At 35.3% G+C, this 26,411-nt stretch overlaps 1 protein-coding gene across 26 annotated transcripts in view; it reads right to left on the bottom strand.

The window, feature by feature from the left end:
• Positions 1 to 26,411, bottom strand: part of Snap91 (synaptosome associated protein 91) — a 124,896-nt gene that overhangs the window by 64,965 nt on the left and 33,520 nt on the right. For all 26 annotated transcript variants that reach the window (XM_087188090.1, XM_087188085.1, XM_087188083.1 and 23 more), the window contains 6 exons: positions 14,629 to 14,771; positions 13,930 to 14,005; positions 12,976 to 13,078; positions 11,210 to 11,303; positions 9,336 to 9,447; positions 1,479 to 1,585 (listed from right to left, as the gene is read on the bottom strand). In XM_087188090.1, coding sequence (XP_087044216.1) covers positions 1,479 to 1,585; positions 9,336 to 9,447; positions 11,210 to 11,303; positions 12,976 to 13,078; positions 13,930 to 14,005; positions 14,629 to 14,771 — 635 coding nt within the window. The remainder of the gene's footprint in view (positions 1 to 1,478; positions 1,586 to 9,335; positions 9,448 to 11,209; positions 11,304 to 12,975; positions 13,079 to 13,929; positions 14,006 to 14,628; positions 14,772 to 26,411) is intronic.

Raw genomic sequence — 26,411 nt, 5'->3', positions numbered from 1 at the left:
TCTTAAAATGACATTGGATTTCAACGTATCTCCTCAATGGCCTAAATTTGGCTTGTGCTATCATAGACACAAAGTCTAATTTTATGTGTAAAAAGTTGGAGTCAACAAATAGCTTTTTTCTCATGAAGCTCTTGAATCCAGCTTTCTTATGCTCACTACAGAAATGTATATCCCAGACTGTCACATATCCAGTTGTTTACTCACATACAGTAACAAATGGGAAAACTGGGAATCATGTTCCCTAGCATTTAATGGAACAATGAAATAATCTGCTGTGAGTTCTTGGATATAACTGATCCTTTCATAGAAAGAAATTAGACAAATTTTAATAAAAATTATATTGATAATTATGGCTAAACCATGGGAAAATCATACCAAATATAAATCATGAAATCTGTGTAACAGCAAGAGACAAAATTTCAAGCCATTCTACTTTTCCCTAAAGACAACCACCATTGATAAACCCATGAAGAAACACACATGAATATATTCTAATGTACATGCAATTTATATAAGCTAACATTTACCTTTTTTTCCCATGCTAAAACATATTTTTAAAAAATTCTGATTACATGCTCTACTGGTCAAAACTAAATTTTTAGGATAGAATTTTAGTCTTAAAATTTGAATGTGACAATTATTACTTCTGTGTGCAATGAGATCTGAAAGATAATGTATGCACTCTAGTACTTTTGAAATTGTGTTTTAAATGTGTGTACTTATTCCATATTCTCAAAATGATAAAGCAGTACAAACATGACCTGAATGTCCCATGTCTATGCTTTGCTGGAGAGCCTCAGAACCTCTCTCATACCACACTCCATTAAGTCTCTAGCAATCACTTAGTTGACATATAAGATAAAAATCCACTAGTCATCCTGCCAAAGCATGACAATAGCAATGCCAAAAATTTCCAATATTAGCATGAATCGATAATTGGATTTTATGTGAAAAGCATCAATTTATAAATAACTTCAGGAACATTAACTGTACTGTTGTACAGTTATTATGATTAAGTATAAATATCTTTCAGAAATAATTTATACACTTTATAAAATGAATTATACTTTCTATTTTATTGTTCACTGTGTTTAAATCATTGACAACAATGTAAGGAGTATCAGAATTTATGATTACACATTAAGAATAATGGACAAGCTTTTCTAAAGGCAAATCTGTGTAAAAAGAGAGTTCTTAGAATCAGAGAGCCATTAGGTAGAAAGGAGGAATGGACCACCTTGCAAATCAGCAACAATCTTACTTACTATCCATGAAAGTTTTATTTGAATGTAGAATGATCATTTGATTGGGATAGAATAGATAACTGAGATGACTTCTAAGGTCACTTCTAAATCTAAGACACTGTGACTCTGTGGCAGATGTCTTGCCAGATTATACAGTCTATTATACACTACAGATACACAAGCTAAGAGTTTTAAAATTAAATCATATTTCCAACAAAGTTTAACATTACTCACCTCTGCAACCTTGAGAAATTCAGACACTCGTGTCATTCTAGTTAGAAACCGTTTGTAAATTTCTAGAGCATCTTTACATTGTCCTTTCTTCATTTCAAAAAACTTTTCTAGAAGAGACAAAATGATAAGCAATTGGGAAAGAGTATTCTATTTTAGTCCAAACTTATATTAACCCTAACCCTAATTTTTTTTGCAGGTTGAACAAGTTTATTTTTCTAATACCACAAGAGACACACAAGACTAGTGCTCTTCTCTGGGCAGCCCCACAAAGCAGATCAGTGTCAAACAATACCCTTGAGTGGTCTCAAACATCCCAGAAGGAAGAAGAGGACTGGACATGTTTAGGCCTCTGCTCTCAGTCTTTGGTAAACAGACTCCTGAGTTGGCAACCTAGACTTCATCTCTACTTCATTTAAATGCATCTATATTGCTTTGCTGACTTCTCACTCATGCTTAAGATGACAATAATGCCACCTTAGATTAATTAGGGAGATTAATTTTCAGATGAGATGAGGCTTGCCTAAGGCATACAAATTTTATTCTTAAATTTACTACTTAAAGCTTAAGGTTTGAATCAAAACACATGGGCACTACAACCTATAAGATGTATTTAAGCACTTCAAGGAGGGGCCCTCGAGTAGCTTAGGAGATGTGTTATGGCCCAAAATAATCATCTGTCCACATGAAATAATTTAAATAATGAAAAAAAATAGAAGAATATATGAACTGACAAAACAGGTTACATGTAAAATCATCATCCATCTATCCCACTATTTAGTCTTGAAAAACAGCAAATTCTTTCTGATAACTTCAGAAAGTTATAACGATATTCTACTATATTCTATTCTTATTTTCTTATTAGCTCATTATAAACCAATAATTATACATTATAAACTAATAATCTAGAAATCTCTCTGAATTAATGAATTCTTTAAATTTTTTGATACTATATCAATTGATACTTGCTCTTATTGGTCAAATATTATTTCTTTCAAACATTATACAGGAAAGTATCTTTTAGTTATAAAATAGAGTTTCATGAAACATTTGGCTTTATCAAGCTCTGAAGCTTTCTACACTAATCCTATTCTCTTTCTCAACCTTTAGCTTTATAGACAGAAAACAGGATGTTCTCTTTTGCACTTATAAGACTAGAATTCAGTCAGTAAGGTAGTATAGCTCCACTGTAATTGCAGTATGAGAGTTTCTCCCCTACATATTTTAAAGAAAATCATTATTTCATCAGTGTTTTGCCAGTCATTCATCAATTCATTTAGTCAATAATTTTTGACACTACAGATAGAGACACAGTACAGCAATGTCTACAACAGCTTTTAGGCAACTCTGGATTACAACTAAAGACCTTACCTTCTTTGTAAGTTCGTTATTTTATATTTGCACATGCTTAAATACATGCTACTTTTACATTCTCTCATACTTGAGAGTTCTTTATGATATTCAGTTTATAATTTTACTACCCTAAAAGTATTTTTAATTTTCTCAAGAAAAGTTTAATAATATATAATTATGCAAAGAACTAATTATCCAGGGCAGCTACTCATTACCTTCTGTTGACAGTCTTTGGATAATTTTACTTTTAACACAGACCTCCCCTGTAGGGCATTTAAGGAAAGCAAAAATATCAAGAAAACAAACACATACTGTGCTGTTTTCTACTTGTTAAGGTTTGAGAGAGAACTGAGACTTAAAAATGACCAAATCTGAGGACACTTTCTTTATCTACACTATTCTATTTTCTCATACTATCACTAGAATCATGATGCTATATATAAATAAATCATTTTTAGTCTAAAAGGTTAAAATAAATTCTGGCAAAACATACTTTTCTTTCTTTCTGTATAAACATCCACATATAAATAATTTCCTTTAAATATCTAGATTACTTCTTTTTACTATAATCTAAGTTTATTTCTTTGCATTGGGTCTTTAGCAATAACACAAGAAGAGAAATCAAACTGCGTAATCTCAATTTTCCTTCAGAACAAGTGCAACAAAAATTTAAGCAATTTTTCTCTGCCTCATTTGGATGTCTGTACTTTTCCTAGTAATTTAGGATTCAGAAACAAAAGACATTAAATTATTACGGCTTCAGGTTATAATCTCATAATCATTTCTATAATGGTGGTAATGACACAGAAAGGCAACATCCATTGTTTTACTGATATATGCAAGCCATGAGATTTTGTTGCCATCTGGAGACCAGGGCTGGGTCTAGAGAAAGCACCCCAAAATGAGTTTTGGCCTTTCTTTCATACTAAGATAACCTACGTTGATTTTTGTATTTGACGTGATCACATTTGATATTTGTAGCATGAGTATTTATAAAGCTAAAATAAATTCTTATTTGCCCCTTAGTACTGTATTAATCTTCAAAGGATAAATGTCCTAAGAAACAAATTAACTAAAAAGGAATCTCATTCTTGAGAGACAAACTAAGATTTTCCACATGGTTTATTACTAATGACCACTAGTCAGTGAGGGGAACATCTCATTTGGAAATCAGCTCCAGTACAGTATTGAAACATTTGTGAAGATTTGCAGCACCAAAACTGATTCCAAATTATACATAAAGTATTGGCCAGGAAGCTCTTTATTAAAACTAACTCATAATATATTTAGAAGGTTAACTCCTAACACCATCTAGTAAACAAAAAACATACTTGCCTTGAAACAATTTGGATGCTGCCTTTTTTTAAGTACATGTCTGTAGTACATATGTTTACATTCATTGTGAGAAATTGGTATATGTACATAATACACCTTAATTCCTTTTTTATTCCCTTTCCCTTCCCTCCCCCCTCCATCCATCTCTTGATTCCCTTATTTTGCTCATATTTGTAATACATAATGTTTACATTCCTTGTGTGGAGTTGGTACATGTGACACATCTTAACACCTCTCTTCTAGACTGCCACTTTAACAATAGCAATTCTGACAAAAATACCAAATGAAACTGTAAAATATGGTAATGTTGCAAGGCAAGAACAAACTCTCATTCCTTTTGAAAAGTCTCTAATATGAAAAGGTATAACTCTCCGCCTTTTCTGTTCCTGATTTAGCCAGCAGACTACCATTTTTAAATTAAATTAAACAACATCTCAAATGGTTATTTTAGTATAAAGAGAAACTGCATTCTTAAAACCATCTATCTGTGAAGACAACAGAAAGGGAAAGTAAAGCAGAAGCATTTAAGCATTTAAGTAGCTGTTCAGGACAATAGAGAAGAATCACATGGCTGAACATGTCTAAGTGCTAAGTGAATTAACTGTGAAGACACTAAATCCAAGTCTCTTGAGGCAGAAGTGGGAATAAAACAAGGTCACAGTATGAGAATAAACCAACAGAACTTCATTTCTAACCAGCTGTAGATTTCAGGAAGATGAGCAACTCAAAGATAATTGAGGTTTAAGGCTTAAAAGACTAATTATATATCAACAGAAATAAAGAGATTAGGAAGGGTAAGTTCAAGAGTTCAGTTTTAAAGGTTCTGATGTTTTAGGTAAGAAACAATATCTAAATTTTAAAGTGCCTACAAATACTAATACATGCAAAACTGAAGCGTAGAATAAAGGTAAGAACTCAAAAAATAGATTTGGGGCTCATTATAATGGAAATTATCTTTTTTTTCAATACAGAATGCAGTGGCACCTTGGTTCATGAACTTAATTCTTTCCATACTCTGGTTGTAAACCGAATTGGATGAGAATCGAATCAAATTCAATGGTTAGGTTCAATGCTGACCTTATGGAGAAATTCTATTCAGTTCTTGTCCAATTGTTTGCAACCAGAACATGGAAAGAATTAAGTTTGTGAACCAAGGTACCAATATATACAAAAAAAAGCAGAAAAGTAGATGCCTAGAAGTGAACTTCAGCAAAAGCTTACATTTATGAGCAGTAAGGTAGACTAAGGTTAGTTGGCAAAAGATAATAGGAAAAATATACCCTATCTGGCTTACTGATAAAATTTATAACCTGAAATAAAAATAAAGATATTTTTAGATTTGAACTTCATATTTAGGGCAGGAATCTTTCCCCACGAAAGCCAAAACATCTGAGAGCACTGTGTTTGATGTTGATGAAGGGTTCACTCAACTCCCTTTTTTTCTTCTGAATTCATGTGAAGCCAGGGTTCTGGATACAAACTCAGCTCTGCAATTAGACCTATGGGAGATCTAGAAGGAAAAACTGAGACAAGAGCCACCATCTTGTACCTTTTCCGCTATTGCTTGTGAAAGGCAAGATCACAGACATGTGAGATTAGTTTTCAGCAACATTCTACTTTCCACCCCATCCCCCATATCCCTGGAGTTTTGAGAATGATTGAAGTCACAGCCACTTGATTTGACTCTGTAATCCCTGGATTACAGGTGTCCCATTTTCAGCTTCCTGGTGTTGCAAAGCAGTTACAGTGGTAGGGGCAGCTTCTAGTTTTTACCATTCCTTAAACCCATTTCCTGTTTAGAAGAAAACAGTGCAACTTGCTGCTGTCACTCATTTAATTTTCAGCAATCAAGAATTACTATATTTTATAAATTAAAATACCACTACTAAAACTAGAATGCCATAAATACAGTGATGTCTTCTGTTTCCATGACTATCCATTCACTGGAGTGATGTGAAAATAGTAATAAAAGAGAGATATTTGGTGGCAAACTATTGGGGATAAGGTCACGACTGGATTCTGCAAGTTATCTTGTGGTAAACGCTATGGCTATAAGCACTGTTGGTGAGTGTTTTCCAGGAAAACAGGAGATGGGTTAAATAGGTGGGTCTCTGAATTAGTAGCTCCTCTATAATGTGGATACAATATTTAATTCTGGGAGTCTTTTTTTTTGTACCAGGGATCGAACTCAGGACCTTGTGCTTGTGAGGCAGGCAGCAACACAACTGAGCTAAATCTCTGGCCCTCTGGGAGTCATTTCTGAAAGCCCAGTTGATAATCAGTTCTTTCAGGATTCAACAGTTACAGAAGCACCGAATCCCTATATAAAACTCCTTCCTATTTAGATTATGTAGAGCAATTTCTGTTTCTCGAATACACATAGTATTTGGTACATGAAGTGAATGCAGAAAACAGACTTTCAAATTGTGAATACAGAAACCTGGGAATAGATATGTAACCTTCTTATATCTGAAGGTGATGACCATCTGTGTCTGCTGCTAAATGGGATCCTCATAGTCTGTGCTATATTGGAGCAAGACAATTACTTAAATTACCACCTAAACTTTTCTGAAACAATGCTTATCAAACCATGGGACAGACCACCACAATGAGAAGAGGCAAATAGAATCGTGGGGTGGATGGCTGCTTGTGTCTCTACTAGAAAGCTTTAAAAGGAAAAGGGAAAACATAGGATTTTAATTTTTGGCTCAAGGCACAGTCAGCCTGTGGTACTCAAAGACTGCCCTAAAGTAACCTTATCTCTTACAGCCACAGAGCTGTCATAGCTAAACTTCAGATAGAGGGGCTAATCTTCTGAGTTGCTCAATTATAGCATAGGTGAGGAAGTTCTATTTATAGTTGCATTGTGGTCTCCTGTGAAAGTTAGGCATTTTTTCAGAAAGAAAATTGGAAAGGGGAAAACTTTGGGAAGATTCAAACAAAAATGGGCTACCCTTCCGACAAGATTTTCTTCCTGTCTGAAGAGGCTGGTCCCACATTACTTGGAGACCATGTTAACCCACGTTTCATGAGCAAATGAATTTCTCCTCCTATCCTGTCCTCTGCTCCCCATACCCTCTCTCCTTGGCAATTGCTTCAATACCTGGAATGAGATTTAGAATCCAGCAATTCCAGTGTGATTTAGGAAGACAAGCACAAAGTCTGACCCAGAAGATAAACATACACATGCCAAAATAAGTGCAGAATTTTGCAAATTTTTGTTAGCAGTAGGTTTACCAGATAAATACAAGATATTGCATTAAAATGTAGGTAAACAACAAATAATTTTTACTATAAATCCTAAATATTGCATAGGGCTTATTAATACTAAAAAGTTTATTCATGTTGACTTCAAATATAAATTTAACTTAGGTATCTTGTATTTTTCCTCCCTACCATTCATTGTAGCATTGCTGTAATTCATTTCACTTATATATAAGGATATATACAGAAGCATATATAATGAATACACTGTTGCTATTATTTGGACAAACTGTTAGATTAGTTAAGGAAAATAAATTTTTATTTTACCTTTACATATTCCTGCTTTGATGGTCTTCCTTTCTTTAAGAAGGTTCAAGTTCTGACCTATATAATTTTCCTCCTCACCAAAGAAATTTAACATTTTTTTACAGTGTAGGTCTATTTGGAACAATTCATTCAATTTCATTTGAGAAAGTTTTTACTTTTGAGGGATAATTTCACAGGGTACAGGATTTTAGATTGGTGATTTTTTTTCTCTCAATATTTTAAATATTTTACTCTACTTTCTTGCTTGCATGGCTTCTGAAGAGAACTTGGACATGATTCTTATTTTTGCTTCTCTATGGGTAGGGTGTTTTTTCCCCCTTAGGGCTTCTGTTAGGATTTTTCTTTATCTCTGATTTTCTAGTTTAAAAATTATGTGTACTTTGTGGTTTGGGGGTATTTATTCTACTTGGTGTCCTCTGAACTTTCTAGATTTGTGGTTTGGTTCTGATATTAATTTGGGAAAGTAGTTGTTTAGCTAGGTGTATTAAATGTATTTTCAATTTATGATGCTTTTTCTGGAGTCTGAAATCCTGACCACAGAACATCAAGTGTTCCTCAGACTTAAAAGTAGGTATTATCTTATGTACCAACCCATAAAACTGGACAAATACGAGGGCATTCTATTATCAAGTGGAAGTGATACACAGAGATCAGGCACAAGCAGGTCATAAATAAACAAATAGGTTGATGAGCAGTAGGTTCGTATTCCTAGTTCACCTATTCTCTCTTCCATATCACCATTTTCCCCTCAAAGCATACCTATTATCTCTAGGGAGTTCTTTAATGATCAACTATTTAAGAAAAAATTCAAGTTTGGTTTCTCATGCTGGTACCAGGTGGAAGGGATTTCATGAATCATCTCCACAAAGGACCTTGACAGCAGAAACAAATCTTCATTGTAGGTCAAACTTCCATAAGTATATCTATGTCATTTTCTACGTTGTGTCAAAGTAAAGGTGTCAAAAAACATAGTACCAAATCATGTGTACCAACTAAATGTTGGTCTAGATGACAGTGGATCTGGAAAAATCTAATTGAAGGATCAGTGACAAGTAGTCTGGGCAAAAGGTAGTGGATGGATCTTTCAGATTGGGTGATTAGCATGAGACTTTCATCACAAATGAGTGCAAACCAAGGGGCATATAATATAATTTATGCACTCAATAATTGGAGGGATAAGAGAATACCACAGGAAGTGGCCCTGACATGGGAAATGGAGGTGTGAACAAGCTGAACAGCATGGGCTTCCCACCCCTAACACTGCCTGCCATGACTGGAGAGTTTTTCCTTTGGCCAACACCAAAGATCAGTGCTGGGCTTCCACTACAGTACCACAGTTCAGGGAGATCAGCCACCTACCAAATAACAGGTTGAAGACCAACTTCTTTCACTAGGAAGGATAGCAGGAATCTGCCCACACTGTAATTCACAGTTATTCTAGATATGGATGTATTTTCTCTGCCAGTATTGCTCTGCCAGTAGCATCATCTGTGTACTTACTCAGAATCATGATATCCCACACAACAATGCCTCTACCAAGGTACTTACTTTACTGCACAAGAAGTGAGACCAGAGACTCACCCCACAGACTTTGTCAGTCATACCATGAAGCCTAGACATGTTTCAGGTAGTTCAACCTACCGAGTAAGTTAATAACTCCATCATTGTAGCAAGCAAAAAGTTTGATAAGATCTTTGAAAAGAAGCATAAATGCAGCATTTATGACACCATTTGTTAGTTCATTTGGATGCACCTAGAAAGACAAAAATTTAATGTTAGTTGCATATCATCAAAGGAGCATTTTCTCAAATCATATTAAATGTCTCAAATAACTAAAAAAATTCATATTATATACCTATGGCTAACTCTTTTAGTAACTTAACAATATCAAAAGATGGATTGCAAATGTTGTTCCTTCAGTTTAAGTCAATAAAGTTAGACCTATCAGTTAAAAGACATACACATTCTGTTTGACCAGTCATATACAGATCACTCAAATCCAGCTTTTGACATTCAGCATTTTGCTACAGTACATCTCTTTCATTTCCCCTACCTAATGGTTTCTGTAAAAGGGGTCATTCTCTGCAACCCTGGAGACCTCAGTGAGGAAGAACAGCATAGAGAATATCTTACTGAGCTCCCTCTAAAATACTTCCTAAGACTAGTAGCCATTTTCTCATCTACTACCACAGATACCCTATTGCCAACATAGAAAAAAATAACTTCTTTCCACTCCCCAATTCTTTTTCACAACTCTTAAGACTGCTTTTCTCCCCTTGTATACGACATCTCTCCTGTAAGAAAGAACCCTTACTAAGGGCAAGGAAAGCAAATAAAAACATATAAATAAAAATAATAAAAGTTAAGAGAAGCAAGTACACAGAGATCTAATAATGTATTTATTGTAAAATGTCAAAGAACAGTAAGATGGATTGCTGATTTTACTGAAATTTTATAGCAGTTAGGTGTTACAATAAGGGCTCAATTATAGACTAAAGCACATAATCTTAACAGAGACTTTGAGCTACTAATATTTGAAGAAAGTGTTTTAGGCAACCACCAAAATTCAGAAAAGCTGACAATGTGAATTAAGAATTTTCCTACATGTGAAAAAAGTATTTTATTTTCATGAGTCAGGTTTTTTAAACTTTTAACTGTGAGCTAACTGTAAATTCACATGCAGATATAAGAAGTAATACAGGGAGAGCCCATATTCCATTTATCCAGTTTCTCCCAAAGATAACATTTTACAGAACTATTGTTTTGTAACTACAGTTAATAATACCACAATCAGGGCTGGGGATTTAGCTCAGTGGTTTCACCGCCTGCTGCACAAGCGCAAGGACCCAAGTTCGATCCCCGGTACCAAATAAAAAAAAAATAATAATAATAATACCACAATCAGAATATTAACAATGACACAATGGATCTTATTCCAATTTCCCTAGATTTATGTGTACTCATTTGTGTGTGTGTGCACATGTGTGTCTTTAGTTCCGTATAATTTTATCATTTGAGTAGGTTAGTGTATCTACTACCACAGCTAAATACAGATATGATTTTAAGATACAAATCATGCTAATATTGCAAGAAAGGACCCAATGTTATTGATGATAAAACAAAAATAATTATCTTTGGTGTAGAATGTCACTTAAACAATCCACAAAAAACACAGCGGATCAAGTTATTTACTTGCCTGACATAGATCATGCAGATACCTCACTTGTCAAGCCCAAGGGAGGCTACCATCCCATTAAGAACATAAATTTCCAAGAGTTCAGCATTCATATTTTTCTGTAACCTAAGTAAAAACCAACCAAACTGCTTGCAAAATCTGGGGGAACCTAAATCACCTCCTCTGAGTACAACAGCCTGAACTAAGTATTCATCTCATTCATCTAAATGAGGGAGATCTCAAGCTGATTCCCGAGGAACCTCTGGATTTGCCTTCAGCTCACCTTCAAAGGAAAGACAATACTGATTGTGCAAGAAACATTTTCTGATGAGATACATACATCAAATTCAAGCAGTGCATCAATCTGTCCCTGCAGTATTGGCATACTCTTTAGTAGCTTTTCAGGAGCCATTGTCCTCATTACACCATCGGCCCTATAATATTTTTTTTAAAAGCAAAGGATTAAACTTTCTTGATAAGGAAAATTCAATACCACATATATTGTTCTAAACAGTTCCCTTCTCAATTTCCTCATTAATCTTACAAGACCATCATAAGGCATTAAGAGGTTGTAACTATTTCTCCTTTCTGTTCTACTTCCTCTTGTGCATTCACATTCCTCAATCACACAAGCAATGCTTTCTTTCTATCTACACTACCCTCAGGAAGAAAATAATGCAGTCTGGATAGCAGGAGCCAGTTGAATTTCTGAATGGATTTTAAAAATCTGTTACAGAAGGAGAGTGGTAAAAATATTTAAGTTTTCTAAAAAGGCAGTTTGTCTTTCGTGAGAGAGAGAAAACATGCCTTGGAAGTCTATGAAACCTATAGGACTTAGAGTATAGTTTATACTATTAACAATCAAGTGAAGAAAATACATGTTGAAATGGACAGGCTTCCTAAGTGGAGGTAAGAATTTAGAGCAGAGTATCAGAGTGGAGGCTGGAAGGGGAATCAGAGGGTTTGGTGAGCCCTGTAATTATCTACAGGCCTCTCAGGGAGCTCCTGCATCTAGTGATGGTCAAGGAGCAGCAGTACTGCCATAGCTGAGAAAAATACACAGGTGATATGAACAGCCTGATAATGGCAAATCTTGGGGTCCATTACAGTGGTCGGGGAAGAATTTCAGAGTGTCCTTAAGGGTCCAACAGGGGTACACACCATAGATCTAATTTAGAGAGGCCACAATACAGCCAGGAACATCAAAACAGGTGCCTATGGCCATGTAAGAAGTCAGAAGAAGGTGTAAGAGCTAGAATCAGCTCTAGTGAGAAGATGAAAGAAAAAACCAAAAACAATTCTATCAAGTATTGACTCGCAAGAAACTGAATTATTTTGAATACCAAAGTTGATATTTTTCATTATCATGAAGAAAAAGTAGGTCAGAATTAAGGTTTGGTGAACCATTATAAAGATAGTTATATCCTTTCATTTGGATTTTTGAAACTAAAATATTACAGCTTCTATAATACCTTGCCATTATTTGAAGTTAGGAACAGATAAAGGATCTGCACAAACTTTTGGATGAACAATTTTGACCAGACTCAAACATCTACTTAGAAGGAAGTAAATGGTAATTATGGATTAAGATTCAACTGTTTCTGTTTCAATGAGGTTTTCTTAATCAACAGTTGGTATTAAGAATTAATTTGATTATGACATGCATGTGTTTCCTAGGACATATTACTTCTCAAAAACAGATCACCATATATACAAGTTCATTCTCACCTCAGTCAAATACATTGAAATAGGTACTGTCATCTATAGCTGTTAAATGAACTATGTCAGATATCTATCTACCTCTTAAATTATATAAAGATATTTAGATGTTTAAGAATTTCAACTTAATTTAAAAGTTTTAAAATCTTAAACCATGTAAATATTGAGTAGCAAATTAGATTTTTTTGTACGAAGATATAAATAAAATAGTGCACATTGCAAACTCAGGACTAACTTCTATCATATTATTTATCGAGCTGCTTCATCAGGTGATTGTAAACTGGCCTCATGATCAAAATTAGTTGGTATATAAACTTAGTTAAAATAAATCAAATATACCTTGAGGACTATGCTGCTCAAATAAATATGCAAAGACAAAAAACTTACCCTTTCTTCACCCTGGCAAAATCAAATGCCATCTGTCTGTAAGAAAAGGCCTTTTCATTCAAATATCTACTGTAGCGCCTTATGAAGGTAGACATGTCATAACCTGAGGGAGAAGGAAAAAAAATATCAATAAAATACTTTCAATTGTCTTTTGCATAGCTCTATATTTTTTTTTTTTTTGGTACCAGGGATTGAACTCGGGTCCTTGCGCTTGTGCAGCAGGCAGTGAAACCACTGAGCTAAATCCCCGGCCCCAAAAAGTCTTGGTTTTGTTTTCTTTTTTTGGTACCGGGGATCAAACTCTGGTCCTTGCACTTGAAAGGCAGGTGGCACAACCACTGAGCTAAATCCCCAGCCCAATAGCTCTATTTTTTTAACGCCTCAAATGTATAGTTCTAGGATAAGGTCAATAAGTGTATCTGCAGGACTTGTTTAAATTCTACTTCTAGGAGAAAATACTTTTGGCATGGGGGATTTCATGACCCTCTTTGTACAGAATATCTTTTCTGCTTATTCCTTATGGTTTTTTTTCATGGTTTCAAATAACTGTTTGTGTCATACTTAATAACACAGCCATCTGATAACAGTCTATTTGCTTGATGTACTTACCTTATGTGTAACAGATGACCAGTAAATATGATGAATGAACAAATGACTCAAACTCTATAAATCTAGAAGAAAAACTTCTTTAATACTGAAATCATTTTTTAAAAATTTGGAAGACAACTTTATTTTTTCCTACACCTTCCTAAACAAACTGCAAGTCTAGAATACCCACTGTTACTTTTTAAAGTGAACACGGAAAATGTGAAAAAAACCCAATATGTTTTATGGGCTGGGTTTAAAGATATCAGTTACAATGATTTTGGATCAATAACCTCACATCGAAATATAAAGCATTAGCAAAAATATATACATAAAGTTTTATATATATAAAGTTTTTCATAGTCTCACCATGAGATCCACTTTTGTCCAAAAAATTGCTGAGATTGAATAGTGTATTTCTAGAGGCCAAATACTGAATAAATCTCTGAAAAACAAAAGTTAGAATTAAATACCCATATTTTCAAATCATACCTTTAAACGATTTCTGATATTAAAGGGAAATTTTTACAAATTTTCATTATGTTTTTTATTTAGTTATAAAGCTTTCTATTCTGCTGAATTTCTCAGGGTGGGAGGATCTAAGCTAATAAGGAATTAAGATTAAATTGAATGAACTTTTATTTCTGTATGTAGCAGAAACTCTAAATTTAATAGGATTCAGTAGGTATTCCATATAAAAATAATTTTATCAATATTTTTCAAAATTAAATATTTTATGAAAGCAATTTTCCTTCAAAGGCATGAAGAACATTTCCTACGGGAAAATAATTTTATTGTTGCTTTCTTCTAACACTTTTACTCACTAGCAGATTTATATGGTATATACATTTTAGGCACTAGTAATGTTTAATATTTCAGTAGCTCTAAGATAAAAACTAAAAAAATTTAAAATATACCTAAATGAAGGATTAAAATTATACTCCAGATGACTGAACTGCAGATTTCTTCTTTTTCTCATAGTTAGTGAAAATTAAAAGGTTCTCAAATCATCACCATATTCTTCCATAAATGCCTCCATCACCCCTTAGGAAAATTTACTTAGTTTACCTCATTTCCATGCACCATGAGATGATGTGTTGTCACTAATGCTTTAAATACAACCACCCAGCTACTGTTTGTTGCCCGTTCGAAGAGTGTGTCGGCCATCTGAGGAATATTAACATTGGTCTCATTGGTAGCCTGGATCAAATCTATGAAAACAGAAGATATATTAACCACTACTCATGACATTACATTACACTAAAAAATTCACTTCATACTTTAAACATTTAATCCTCTTCACTAAAGTGTGGGTTCAAAATTACTTTGGTGAGTGATTTTTAAAAAACTGAATTGTAATATTTTTATATTGAAACATCAAATAAATTAATTATACAATGTATTGATTTATTCTTGAGTTTATTTTCTTCAGTAAATTATTTTCTGTGTCCTTTTCTGAATTTTATCTATTTGTTGGTACTGATATTGTTTTTTAAATTATAAACTCCAGGAGATCTAAGCCTCCTGTTTATCTTCTTTGTTACTAGTCGTCCAAACATGTAGACACTTATCATCAACACCATATGAAGGCAAATACATAAATGTATATTTTGGAACATGATCACTGAAAGCATACTTTACTTTGATTTTAATTTTGAAGAGTGTTAATAAATATATTTGTGAGTGATAGAATGGTAGCAAACGATAAAAGAATTCCATTAGGTACAGCTAAGCTTTCACAGAACATCATGTATACATTAAACTACCATGATCTGACCTGAATTCATAAGAGAGCAAACATTTATAATACATTCACTGTCCTCATCTGCATATTAATGAGGTTCAGGTATAGGGGGGTTGTACATAAAAGGTCAGCAGAGGGTGCTCAGTGTTTGTTCGGAAAATGTTTGGTGTCAAACAGCTGGGTCAACTAAAGATTATGTGCTTAGGAACAGAAACTAAGGTACACGAAGACAGTACAAACTGGAATGCTTCCAACAGCACAGGCTGGCATCTTCAGGACAACCGATAATGCATGACTTCTATTACAGGCCAAACCTACTCTGCAGAGAGCCACGTGTGATACCCCAGCTCCTAGGAAATCCCATGCAAATCCTCATTCAAAATCCCTGGTCCATAATCATTAAGCTTTATGTCTTTTTTATGCATTTCCCTATTTCACAATCAACAAGCATTTAAAAAATTGATAGCACTGGCTAGATGTGTAATTCTGGGCAAATTATTTCACTCAAGCACTCATATTTGAAAGGACAGTAATAATTATTGCCTTTTAGAACATTATAGGGTTGCAAACTGAACAGAGTAGGCACTCAGAATAAACTTTTGTGAGTACACATTGAATTGTGAGAATATAATGGGGGTATTAGGAAAGAATGTATGGGGAAAGTTGAGTGAAAGTGGAGTGAGAAGGACATTTTAAACAAGTGTGCAAAGTGTTGATGCATAAGAGGTGTGTGTCCCTGGAGAGCTGTGGTGGTCTGGGGGCTGGGTATGTGTGGATAGATGGGGAGTGGGACGTAAGCTGAGGAGTTAAGGAATAGTCCAGTGAGGAGTCTCATATACTACAGAAGAGTGTAGATTTTATCCCATGGACAAAAGGAAGCCCCTTTTAGTAACTACTAAATACTATCTGCAAAGTATAATAAAAGGCACAGGACAAGGAACAATTATCATTACACAGAAACATATACTAAAAGAAAGGAAAACAGGAAGTTGGAAAGCCCAGTTGAGAATCAGATGATATAACACTGAACTAATGAAAAGGCAGTGAAGATTGATGGAGATAGCAAAAGAAGCAGAAAGATGCTAAGTACAACTGACTGGCTCTGCAGGTAGGCAAGTGTATATTAGAAGTAAAGAGAAAAAGGAATCTTGAACAATTCCAGATTTCTGGTCAGGGGTTCCAGTAAATGCTATTTACTGAAATTGGAGAAAAGTTGGTTTCAAGGGAGATACTATTTTAGACATGATAAACTTGAAAGAGCTGTTGTGATCCAAACTGAGATGTCTGATAGAGGACTAGAAATATGTTCTAAAGCTCTGAAGAAACATTTGGCCTAGATTGAAAGTTGAGAGTCACTAGGAATTAAGTAGAAGTTGAAACTATGCATTTAGAGAGGTAATCCAAATATCATACAAAGAAAAATGAAAATTACACATGTAAATAAGAATAAAAGTTAAGAAAGATCGTCACTTAAGATGTGAATGAAAGAGAAATGAGTATAAGGGCAAAGTAAGTTCCAGAATAGTGAAACAGTGGAACCAATTAGCTCCAAAAACTTCAAGAAGCAATTAGTGATCACAAAGGTCAAATCCAAAGAAAGTCCCAGTCAGCCCAAGAATATTCTAAGAATAGAATATATGGGGGTTTTTTTGGGGGGGGGTTGGTACCGGGGATCAAACTTGGGTCTTTGCGCTTGCAGGACAGGCTGCAGAACCACTGAGCTAAATCCCCGGCCCTCAAGAATAGAAATATGAATGAAAGATTGTTGCTATGTTTGGCAGAGAAGAATCAAAGCTCAGGCTCACTGGGTGTAAGGAATAAATGGCAAAGGAAAGGCTTTTTATTGTTTAAAAAGATGGGAAACATTTAAGCATTTTTGAGGCCAGGAGAAAAAGCCCAAAAGAGGTGATGTTGAAAATAAAAGTAGAGATAACTTATGGGAAAATTTGAGCTCTAAAAGCTAGGGCTTAGGGCTCAGGTGCCAGAGTTAGTCTCCCAGGGGAGAGTCACACAGTGAAGGGTGTTGAGAATGGCTGCTCTGAGTGGAGATGGAAGAATGGTGACAGTTATTCTCCTGAGAAAAATATCTTTGATGAAGCAGTAAAATTTATTAATTACCTTAAATCTTAAACCTAATCTTTTTGAGAGAGGGTCTTGCTAAGTTGCCCAGACTGTCCTCCAACTCTTGGGCTCAAGGGATCTTCCTGCTTCAGCCTTTTGAATAGCTGGGACTACTGGCATGTGCCTGGCTATTATACTTATCTTTTTACTATTCTATGTCAGGGATTGGCAAACTAGAGTTTGCTAGGAAAATCTGGCCTGACTTATTTTTGTAAAATTTTATTGGAATGCAGCCATGTTGTGTTTACATATTGTTTAAGGCTGCTTTCATACTATGATAACACAGTTGAATAGTTGTGACACTCAACTCAAACTTAATTCAGTGATCCACAAAGCCTAACATATTTACTGTGTAATCTTTTATAGAAAATGTTTGCTGACTGCTTCTATATCACTAAATGGAAAGTCTGCCTAAAAAGGATCCATGATGCATAACAAAGATCAATGGCTGTCTCAAGGGAAAGTATTTGCGTGATTGAATTGTTGTGTGAACTATTTTACTTTCCTTTTTATTGTTGAAGTATATTCTATTAATAAGCATTCCAAAACTGTTAATTCATTTACCCATTAATGAACATTTGGGGCGATTTCAGTTTTTGGCTATTACACACACAGCTGCTATGAGCATTTATATATAATTATTTGTATATAAATAGATGTGCATTATTTTCCCTTCAGTAGTTGCCTAGGAATAGATTGAGTCATTTTGTTGTTTAAGAAACTATCTCCAATATGTTTATGTCATGTTACATTCCCACCAGCATTGTATGAGTATTTTAACTGCTGTACATCTTTCCTAAGACTAAGTATGGTCTTTTAAATTTTCTTTTTTTCCATTCTGAAAGGTATGTTGTAGTATCTCATATGGTTTTTCTTTGCATGTTCCTAATAACTAATGATGTTATTTTATTTTATTTTTTTTGGCACCAGGGCTAGAACTCAGGCCCTTGGGCTTTCAAGGCAGGTGGTGGAACCACTGAGCTAAATCCTTGGCCCAACAAATGATGTTATTTAATATATGTTTGTTTAATTTATTTCAGATATTTCAGACAAGAGAGTAAATACAGACACTCCTTGTTATTCCACCTTGCCACAACTGTAAGTCATTCTTTTTGGTAGTTTTAAGCAATTGAAAATTTATCTTAGAAAACCTGTCTGAGGCAAGATGATTCATCAATAAGAGAATGAAAAAAATCATATTTAAATGGGAAGACAACTTTAACTTTTAGAAGTTGTAAATAATTGTTACTAATGTAAGCAAGTAGCAACAAACCTAAATAGCTCTCAAATGTGTGGATTTCTACTTCTTTTCCAGTAGTATATGAGACTGATGACTTCTTAAACTATGTGAAAAGTAGCTCATGATAGGGCCCTTGTTACCTCTTGTTTGGGCTGCTGTATAATTTCATCTCTGGATCATCTCTAGCATAACTAGATATATTTGTAGAAAATTAACTGTCCCAGAGTACTGTTCTGATCATAGTCTTCTGAGGCCTCCTGCTGTCCACTGAATTAAATACAAATACCTCAAGCATGTATCTTATAACTTATACTTATGCCTAGAGCATAAGGTCTTTACTCATACCTTAAGTATAAGGTTTATACATTATACTTTACCTTGAGGATAGGCCTTTCATTAGAAGATTCAAGTATGTTCCTAATCTTTACTTTGCAAAAAGTTGTGTTCCACCAAAATTATTCTGGTATCTCTTCATGCTATTCTCATTGCCTAGAGCAGTGATGGCAAACCCTTTGAAGACTAAAGGCCCAAACTGCAATCCAAAACCCACTTATTTATTGATAAGTGAAAACGTGCAATTAAACCTGTATGCTTGGCTTCTGGATCTATGCTGGGGTGACTTGGCTCGAGTGCCCACAGAAAGGGTTCTGTGTGCCTGCTGTAGCACATGTCATAGGTTTGCCACCACTAGCCTCCAATGTCTCTGTCATCACCCTGTTGCAATCTTATTTCCTAGTCAATCTCAAATACAATATGCTCCATGAAGTCTTTTCTGACATTGTCTTCAAGTTCAGGAGAGGCTTATATCTTCTCTCCCACAGTGTAGGATAAAGTACACTGGATTTGAGGCCAGAGACCTAGCTCACTACCCAGCTCTGTTACTGAAGGACAGGTTAACCTAACCACGTGGTAGCTCTGTTTTTGACTTAGCAATGAGGATAATACTAACTACCTTACAGGGTAGGCATTGTCTTTTGTGATAATCCTTACTTCATACACCTCTGTTGTAGAGTTTATTACATAAACATATAGCTTTGAGTTTACATATGGCCATCCTCCACTGGAGCTCCAGGTCCAACAGGCAAGAATAGGGTCACACAGTGCACCCTTGACTTACAAACTCAATGAGATGGCTATCACTGATTTATAATCTATCTCAATATAAAATAATTTTATGCTAAAATTAATTGTAGGTATTAGAGGCCAATTTCTTTCAATAACTCTTACTGGATACAAGTGAATCAACAAATTAGACAGGAGGAGTTATTTTCTATTGCATTATTATATATACTTTTATTTATTTAGAAAGGCATCCTGTGTTCCATTTAATAATTTCTTTCCAAGTTTAATTATATGATTCTGTCAAATCCCACTAGAACAAGTTTCTTTTGACTGAATGCCAGAAAAGAGAACAAAAATTGGTCTTTCTTTTGTCATACAATCATTGTCTAAACTTGAGCTTCATGAAAGGTAAATGAGATGCTATACACCAAAGTCTAATGACAGGCTAATATGTAAGTTTTAAACATTCCTAACATACAGTAGCCCAGAATATTTGTCATATGAGCTAACATATAAGCAAAATTATTAACTCTAGTTCTTTTAAATTTGTTCTTTCCCTCTCTTCTTCCCTCCCTCCTGCCTGGTATAGACTGAATGATTATGTCTGCTTAAAATTCACGTAATAAAATGGTAACCTGCAATGTAATAGTACTAAGAGATGATGCCTTTGACAGGTGACCAGTTCATGAAGGTGGATTTCTCGTGAAAGGAATTAGTGCCCTCAGAAAAGACTTGAGAGAGTTCTTTAGTTCTTTTGGCTACATGGAGATTCAGTGAGAAGTAAATAGCCTGAAATACAGAAGAGGGTTCGCACCTGAACTCAACCATGCTAGACTTCTGGTGTCTAAAACTATGACAAATAAATTTTTAATGTTTATATACCACTCAGTCTGAGTTGTTATGGCAACCTTCAAAAACTAATACCTTCTCTCCCTCCCTGTCTGACTCATGCCTTGAAGTTAACAACGTTAGAGAGCTCAAACTTACAAACACTTGTAGACAGAAACAAATCCTTTCAATTTGGACAATATAAAAAAAATAATGACACAGATGATCCAGAAGGTTTTCTTCTTGGGTTTAGCATAAATGACAGACATTAATGTTGCCTCACTAACAATTATTTCTTTCCCTTGTCTTCTGTACCAGAAAATTCTTGTCTCCTCCTCACCCAGCCTATCAGAAAGCTAAAGTACTAGGTAGGTGCAATCTCAGCTTCCCTTGTAGCTATACATGATCAGCATGAGAAAATTCTTTTATAATGAAGCGATATATGATAAACAGAACAGCAATATGTCTCTGCTCCTTCAATGAATGTGTGGTATAAGCCTGTCATACCACAGCAATCTCAAGACTGGAGGACAGACTTCAACAAACTGAAGTGAGCAAAGGGTAAACATGGAAAGCACCTGGGTCTCCAAGATACTTGGGAGCTGCTATTAAAGCCTATAATCATCTGACTGCCAACTTTTTACTGAGGAGGACAGTAGAAAATTTTAATAGGTCTTTAGTTTGGAGACAGAAGGTAAAATCGGAAGGATTACGTTTCAGGAGGAGAAGAGCACTATATTTTCCCATGTAGAAAGAAGACATAACAATGTAAATTAGTTTTATACAATATACATTTTTCATGTAGAAGATCTGAAGTAATACCAGGGTGGGAGCTGGAAAATAATCAGAACAAGAATCTGAAGAAGATGGCTGGACACCTATTTACTTCCCAAAAGAAGGAAGACTGAGGAGAGGTACTGTAGGAATGGGCCAATTTATGGAGGCTGAGTTGTTGGAGTTCTCCTATGTAAAATGAAACCACCTAGTGAGGACTGAGGTGGGGTGATGCCTGAAGAGAAGGTGCTTAAAGGTACACAAAAAACAGCAAAGGAAGGGACAGCAAGAGCTAGAAGAAATGACCCTAAAACAGGAGGTAACAGGGATAGATGGGATAAGAAATAAAGAATAAACACCTTTGAGCTTAAGAGATAAAAGGAGAGCAGCTTGTAAATGTGCCAATATGATGACTTTTATTTGCAGAACTTAACTACAGGTATCCTTCCTTAAATTTTTCTTCAAATAGAAAGGTCCAAAATGGGAGCTTTAGAAATTACTCATATAATTTACTCAGTATAACTGAATAAATTTATCTATATTTTTATATTACTATATGTGATCTTTAGTGTCACCTATTTTTAAATGACTTCTTTTATCTAAAATATACTATAAAATTTTCTCTTATGTTGTTTCCTATAGAATTTTGGCAGATTTAAAATTAGGAGATGTAATATCTAACACAGTTATTGAGTAAAGGTTTTAGAGCCAGACCAGATCCAGTTTAATTACTTTATATTATTTAATAACTATATGACCCTGAGCAAAGTTCCCTCTCTGAGTCTTCATTTTTTTCATTACTATGATGGGAACAATAACAGCACCTATCTGGCAGCTGTTTTATTAAACTAGGTAAAGCAAGTGAAGTATTTAGCACAGAGCCTAATACATTATAAGGATTATGTATGTATATGTGTATACATATGGAACACACAATTATAATTAGATTCACCCATTGGCTATCATCCACTTCGCTAATTAATTCAATGAAGTAATTGATTAACAAGTATTTACTGGATGCCTGTTATGTGCCAGGCACTGTTTTTTGGGGTTTTTTTGTATTAAATTCTTTTATTGGTACATTGTAGGTATACAACACAATTACATTTCTCATTGGGAATTGTACCTTTATATAATGCATCTTGGTTCTTATTTTTTCCCCATTCCTAGCCCTCCCTTCACGCCCTCCAGCCTTCCCTATTTACAAAGACTTTATTTCCATTTTTTCCATTTCTCATCATGTTTTCCTTTCCCTTCTTTCCTTTCCCCTGTGCCTCCCATTACCCCTACCCCTTTGGACCTTTTATTCCTATTTTACATTATCGATTATTCATTCTAATCATTGGTACATTTTAGGTATACAATATAATGACATTCATCATTGGAAATTTGCACCTTTACATAGTCTCTCTTGGTTTTTATTTTGCAACCTTGCCCAGCCCTCCCTTCAACCCCTCCAGTCCTCCCTATTTACAAAGATTTTGTTCCTATTTTTCCATTTTCTCATATTAATCCCATTCCCTTCTATCCTTTCCCCTAGCCCTCCCACTTCCTTCCCCTTTGCCCTTTTCTTCCTATTTCACATTACCTATTATACATTTCGTCCTTATTTACACTTTCAGTTTCTCACACCAGAGAAACTATTCGGTATTTACACATCTGTGTCCTATTTATTTCACTTAAGAGTACTGCTTCAATGTGCATCCACTTAGCTATAAATGTCTCTGATTTCTCATTTTCTATGGCTGAGTAGTACTCCATTTTATAAAAAAACCCCACATTTTCTTGATCCAGTCTCCAGTTGATGGGCATTTGGGCTGTTTCCAAGTTTTAGCTATCATGAATTGTGCCGCTATGAACATGGGTGGACATATATCACTGTGGTATGATTCTTTTAATTCTTTGGGGAAGATCCCCAGCAGTGGAATAGCGGGGTCAAATGGGATTTCCAGTCCTAGTTCTCTGAGGTATCTCCATACTGATTTCCACAGTGCTTGTACCAGTCTACACTCCCACCAGCAGTGGAGCAGGGTTCCTCTTTCCCCACAGCCCCACCAGCATTTGTTATTGGTTGATTTCATGATAGCAGCCATTCTTTCTGGAGTGAAGTGGAATCTCAGCGTTCTTTTCATTTGCATCTCTTGAATGACCAGTGATGTTGAACATTTTTTCATGTATTTATTTGCTATTTCTACTTCTTTGTCTGAGAAATGTCTGTTCATTTCAGATGCCTATTTTTGGATTGGCTCTTTAAATGTGGGAGGTCTGATCTTTTTAAGTTCTTTATAGATTCGAGATAGTAGACCTTTGTCTGAGGAAGAGCAGGTGAAGATTTTTTCCCACATTGTGGGTTGTCTCTTCACCCTGCTGGTGGTTTCTCTTGCTGTGCAGAAGCCTTTTAATAAGAAGAGATCCCATTTGTTGATTGTTTGTGCTACTTCATGGGCAACTGGGGTTTGGTTCATAAAATCTTTTCCTATACCGATGTCTTCAAGGGTTCTACCTAACCTCTGTTCCAACTGGTTCAGAGTTTCTATTTTAATATTTAGATCTTTAATCCATTTTGATTTTAGTTTAGTGCATGGTGAGAGATACAGGTCTACTTTTAATCTTTGGCAAGTTGAAGCCCAATTTTTCCAGCACCATTTATTAAAGAGGCTATCTTTCCTCCAGTCAGGGTGTTTGGCTCCTTTATCAAAGATGAGATGGCTGAGTGTGTGTGGCGTTGTTTCTGCATCTTCTAATCTGTTCCACTGGTCCTCAGGTCTGTTTCTTTGCCAGTACCATGCTGTTTTTATCACAGTAGCTTTGTAGCATAGTTGCAGGTTGGGGATTGTGATACCCACTGCCATGTCTCTGTTACCTAGAATTGCTTTTGCTATTCTGGGTCTCTTCTTGTTCCAAATGAATTTTTGGATTTTCTCAAGGTCTATGAAGTATGCTGGTGGGATCTCAGTTGGAATTGCATTAAATCTATATAGCAGTTTTGGAAGTATGGCCATTTTCACTATATTAATCCTTCCTACCCAGGAGCAGGGGATGTCTGTCCATTTTCTGATATCATCTTCAATCTCTCTTTTCAGAGTGCTATAGTTTTCAGAGAAGAGTCCTTTGATTTCTTTCGTTAGAATGATTCCTAGGTATTTCAGTTTTTTGGATGCTATTGTGAAAGGACTTATTTGCCCTATTTCTCTCTCAGTGAGTCTGTTGTTCGTGTAGAGGAAAGCTATTGATTTTTGTGTGTTGACCTTGTAACCATCTACTTGACTGAATTTGGTTATTAAGTCTAGAAGACTTTTGGTGGAGTTCTTGGGGTCTTCTATATAGAGTATCATGTCATCTGCAAAGAATGACAATTTGACTTCTTCATTACCTATCTTTATTCCTTTTATTTCATTCTCTTGTTTAATTGCCGTGGCTAATGTTTCCAGAATTATATTGAACAAGAGTGGTGATAGTGGACATCCTTGTCTTGTTCCTGATTTGAGTGTGAAGGATTTCAGTTTTTGACCATTTAGTATGATATTGGCTGTTGGTTTTTCATAGATAGCGTCTATCAGTTTGAGGTAGAGACCATCTATTCCAATTTTTTGTAGAGTTTTTATCATAAATGCATGTTGGATTTTGTCAAATGCTTTTTCTGCATCTATGGAGATAATCATATAGTTTTTGTCCTTGGCTCTATTGATATAGTGTATTACATTAATTGATTTTCATATATTGAACCATCCCTGCATCCCTGGGATGAATCCCACTTGATCAGGGTGTATGATCTTCTTGATGATCTTCTGCATTCTGTTTGCCAGTATCTTAAGGATTTTTGCATCTATGTTCATTAGTGAGATTGGCCTATAGTTCTCTTTTTCAGTTGTGTCTTTATCTGCTTTGGGGATCAAGGTGATGCTTGCTTCCAGGAATGAATTTGGGAGTATTGCTTCCCTTTCAATTTCATTGAAGAGTTTAAACAGTAGTGGCAGCAGTTCCTCTCTAAATGTCTTGTAGAATTCAGCAGTGAAGCCATCAGGGCCCAGGCTTTTCTTAGTTGATAAGTTTTTAATTACATTTTCAATTTCATTGGTTGATATTGGGTTGTTCGCCAGGCACTGTTTTATCAGCTAGAGAAACAACAGTGAACAAAACAAACACTGTCTACCTTCTTAAAGCTTAGATTCTAATAGAGGACACAGACAAACGAGATATACAATGTCAAGTGGAGATAAGCAGTATGGTGAAAATTAAAGAAAGTAAAGGGCTAAATGGATGGACGTATGGATATCTAGAAAAGGCAGACTTATGGAAAGGTGATACTATTTTAAATTGGGTGATCAGAAAAGACCTCCCAAAAGAAATGACATTCAAAGAGACCTAAATGTACAGAGAGAACCAGCCATTCAATCATCTTGGGAAGAAATATTCCAGGGAGAGGAAACAGTAAATGCAAAGCCCCTGAGATGAAGATGTGGCTGGCAAGTTCAAGTCAAAATAAGAGCCAAGTGTGGTGGCACACACTTGTAATCCTAGCACCTGAGAGGCTGAGGCAGGAGGATCAACATGAGTTTGAGGCCAGCTTGGGATACACAGTGAGTTCAAGGCCAGCCTGAACTACATGGTGAGATCCTGTTTCAATGGAAAAAAACAAAAAGACAAATCAAGCAAGCTTGTGTGACTGGAGAAGGGCAAGGAGATGGGTGGCAGATGGAGCACTCAGCAGGTTCCTGATTACTCAGTGTACAGTGGACCTTTGACTTACGAACTCTAACAGTTCCCGAGGGCTGGTTGTAACTCAAGTTGGTTATAAGGCAATATAGCTGAGATCTGGATGTTTATCTGAGTACATGATACAGGTAACAAGAGGCAGCTGAATCTTCCACTAACCTAATTAACCTATGTTGTTCGTATGTCAGGCCAGTCATAACCTGAGGGTCTACTGTATATTAGTAACAGGAAAGACTTGTTATTTCATTTAAAATGTTTAGAAAACTGTTAAAAGGGCTTTGGTCAGGGGAATGATGTGACACAACTTTTATTTCAAAGAGTTACTATGGCAGCTATATGGAGCAGAGGCTGGGTGGAGGAAATAGA

The sequence above is a fragment of the Heterocephalus glaber genome, unplaced genomic scaffold (genome assembly GCF_053883595.1).
Source record: "Heterocephalus glaber isolate CG9 unplaced genomic scaffold, H.glaber_assembly_v1.0 deba00001523, whole genome shotgun sequence".
NCBI lineage: Eukaryota > Metazoa > Chordata > Mammalia > Rodentia > Bathyergidae > Heterocephalus > Heterocephalus glaber.
The sequence above is the reverse complement of the archived record's forward strand: the minus strand, read 5'-3'. Positions and strand labels throughout refer to the sequence as shown.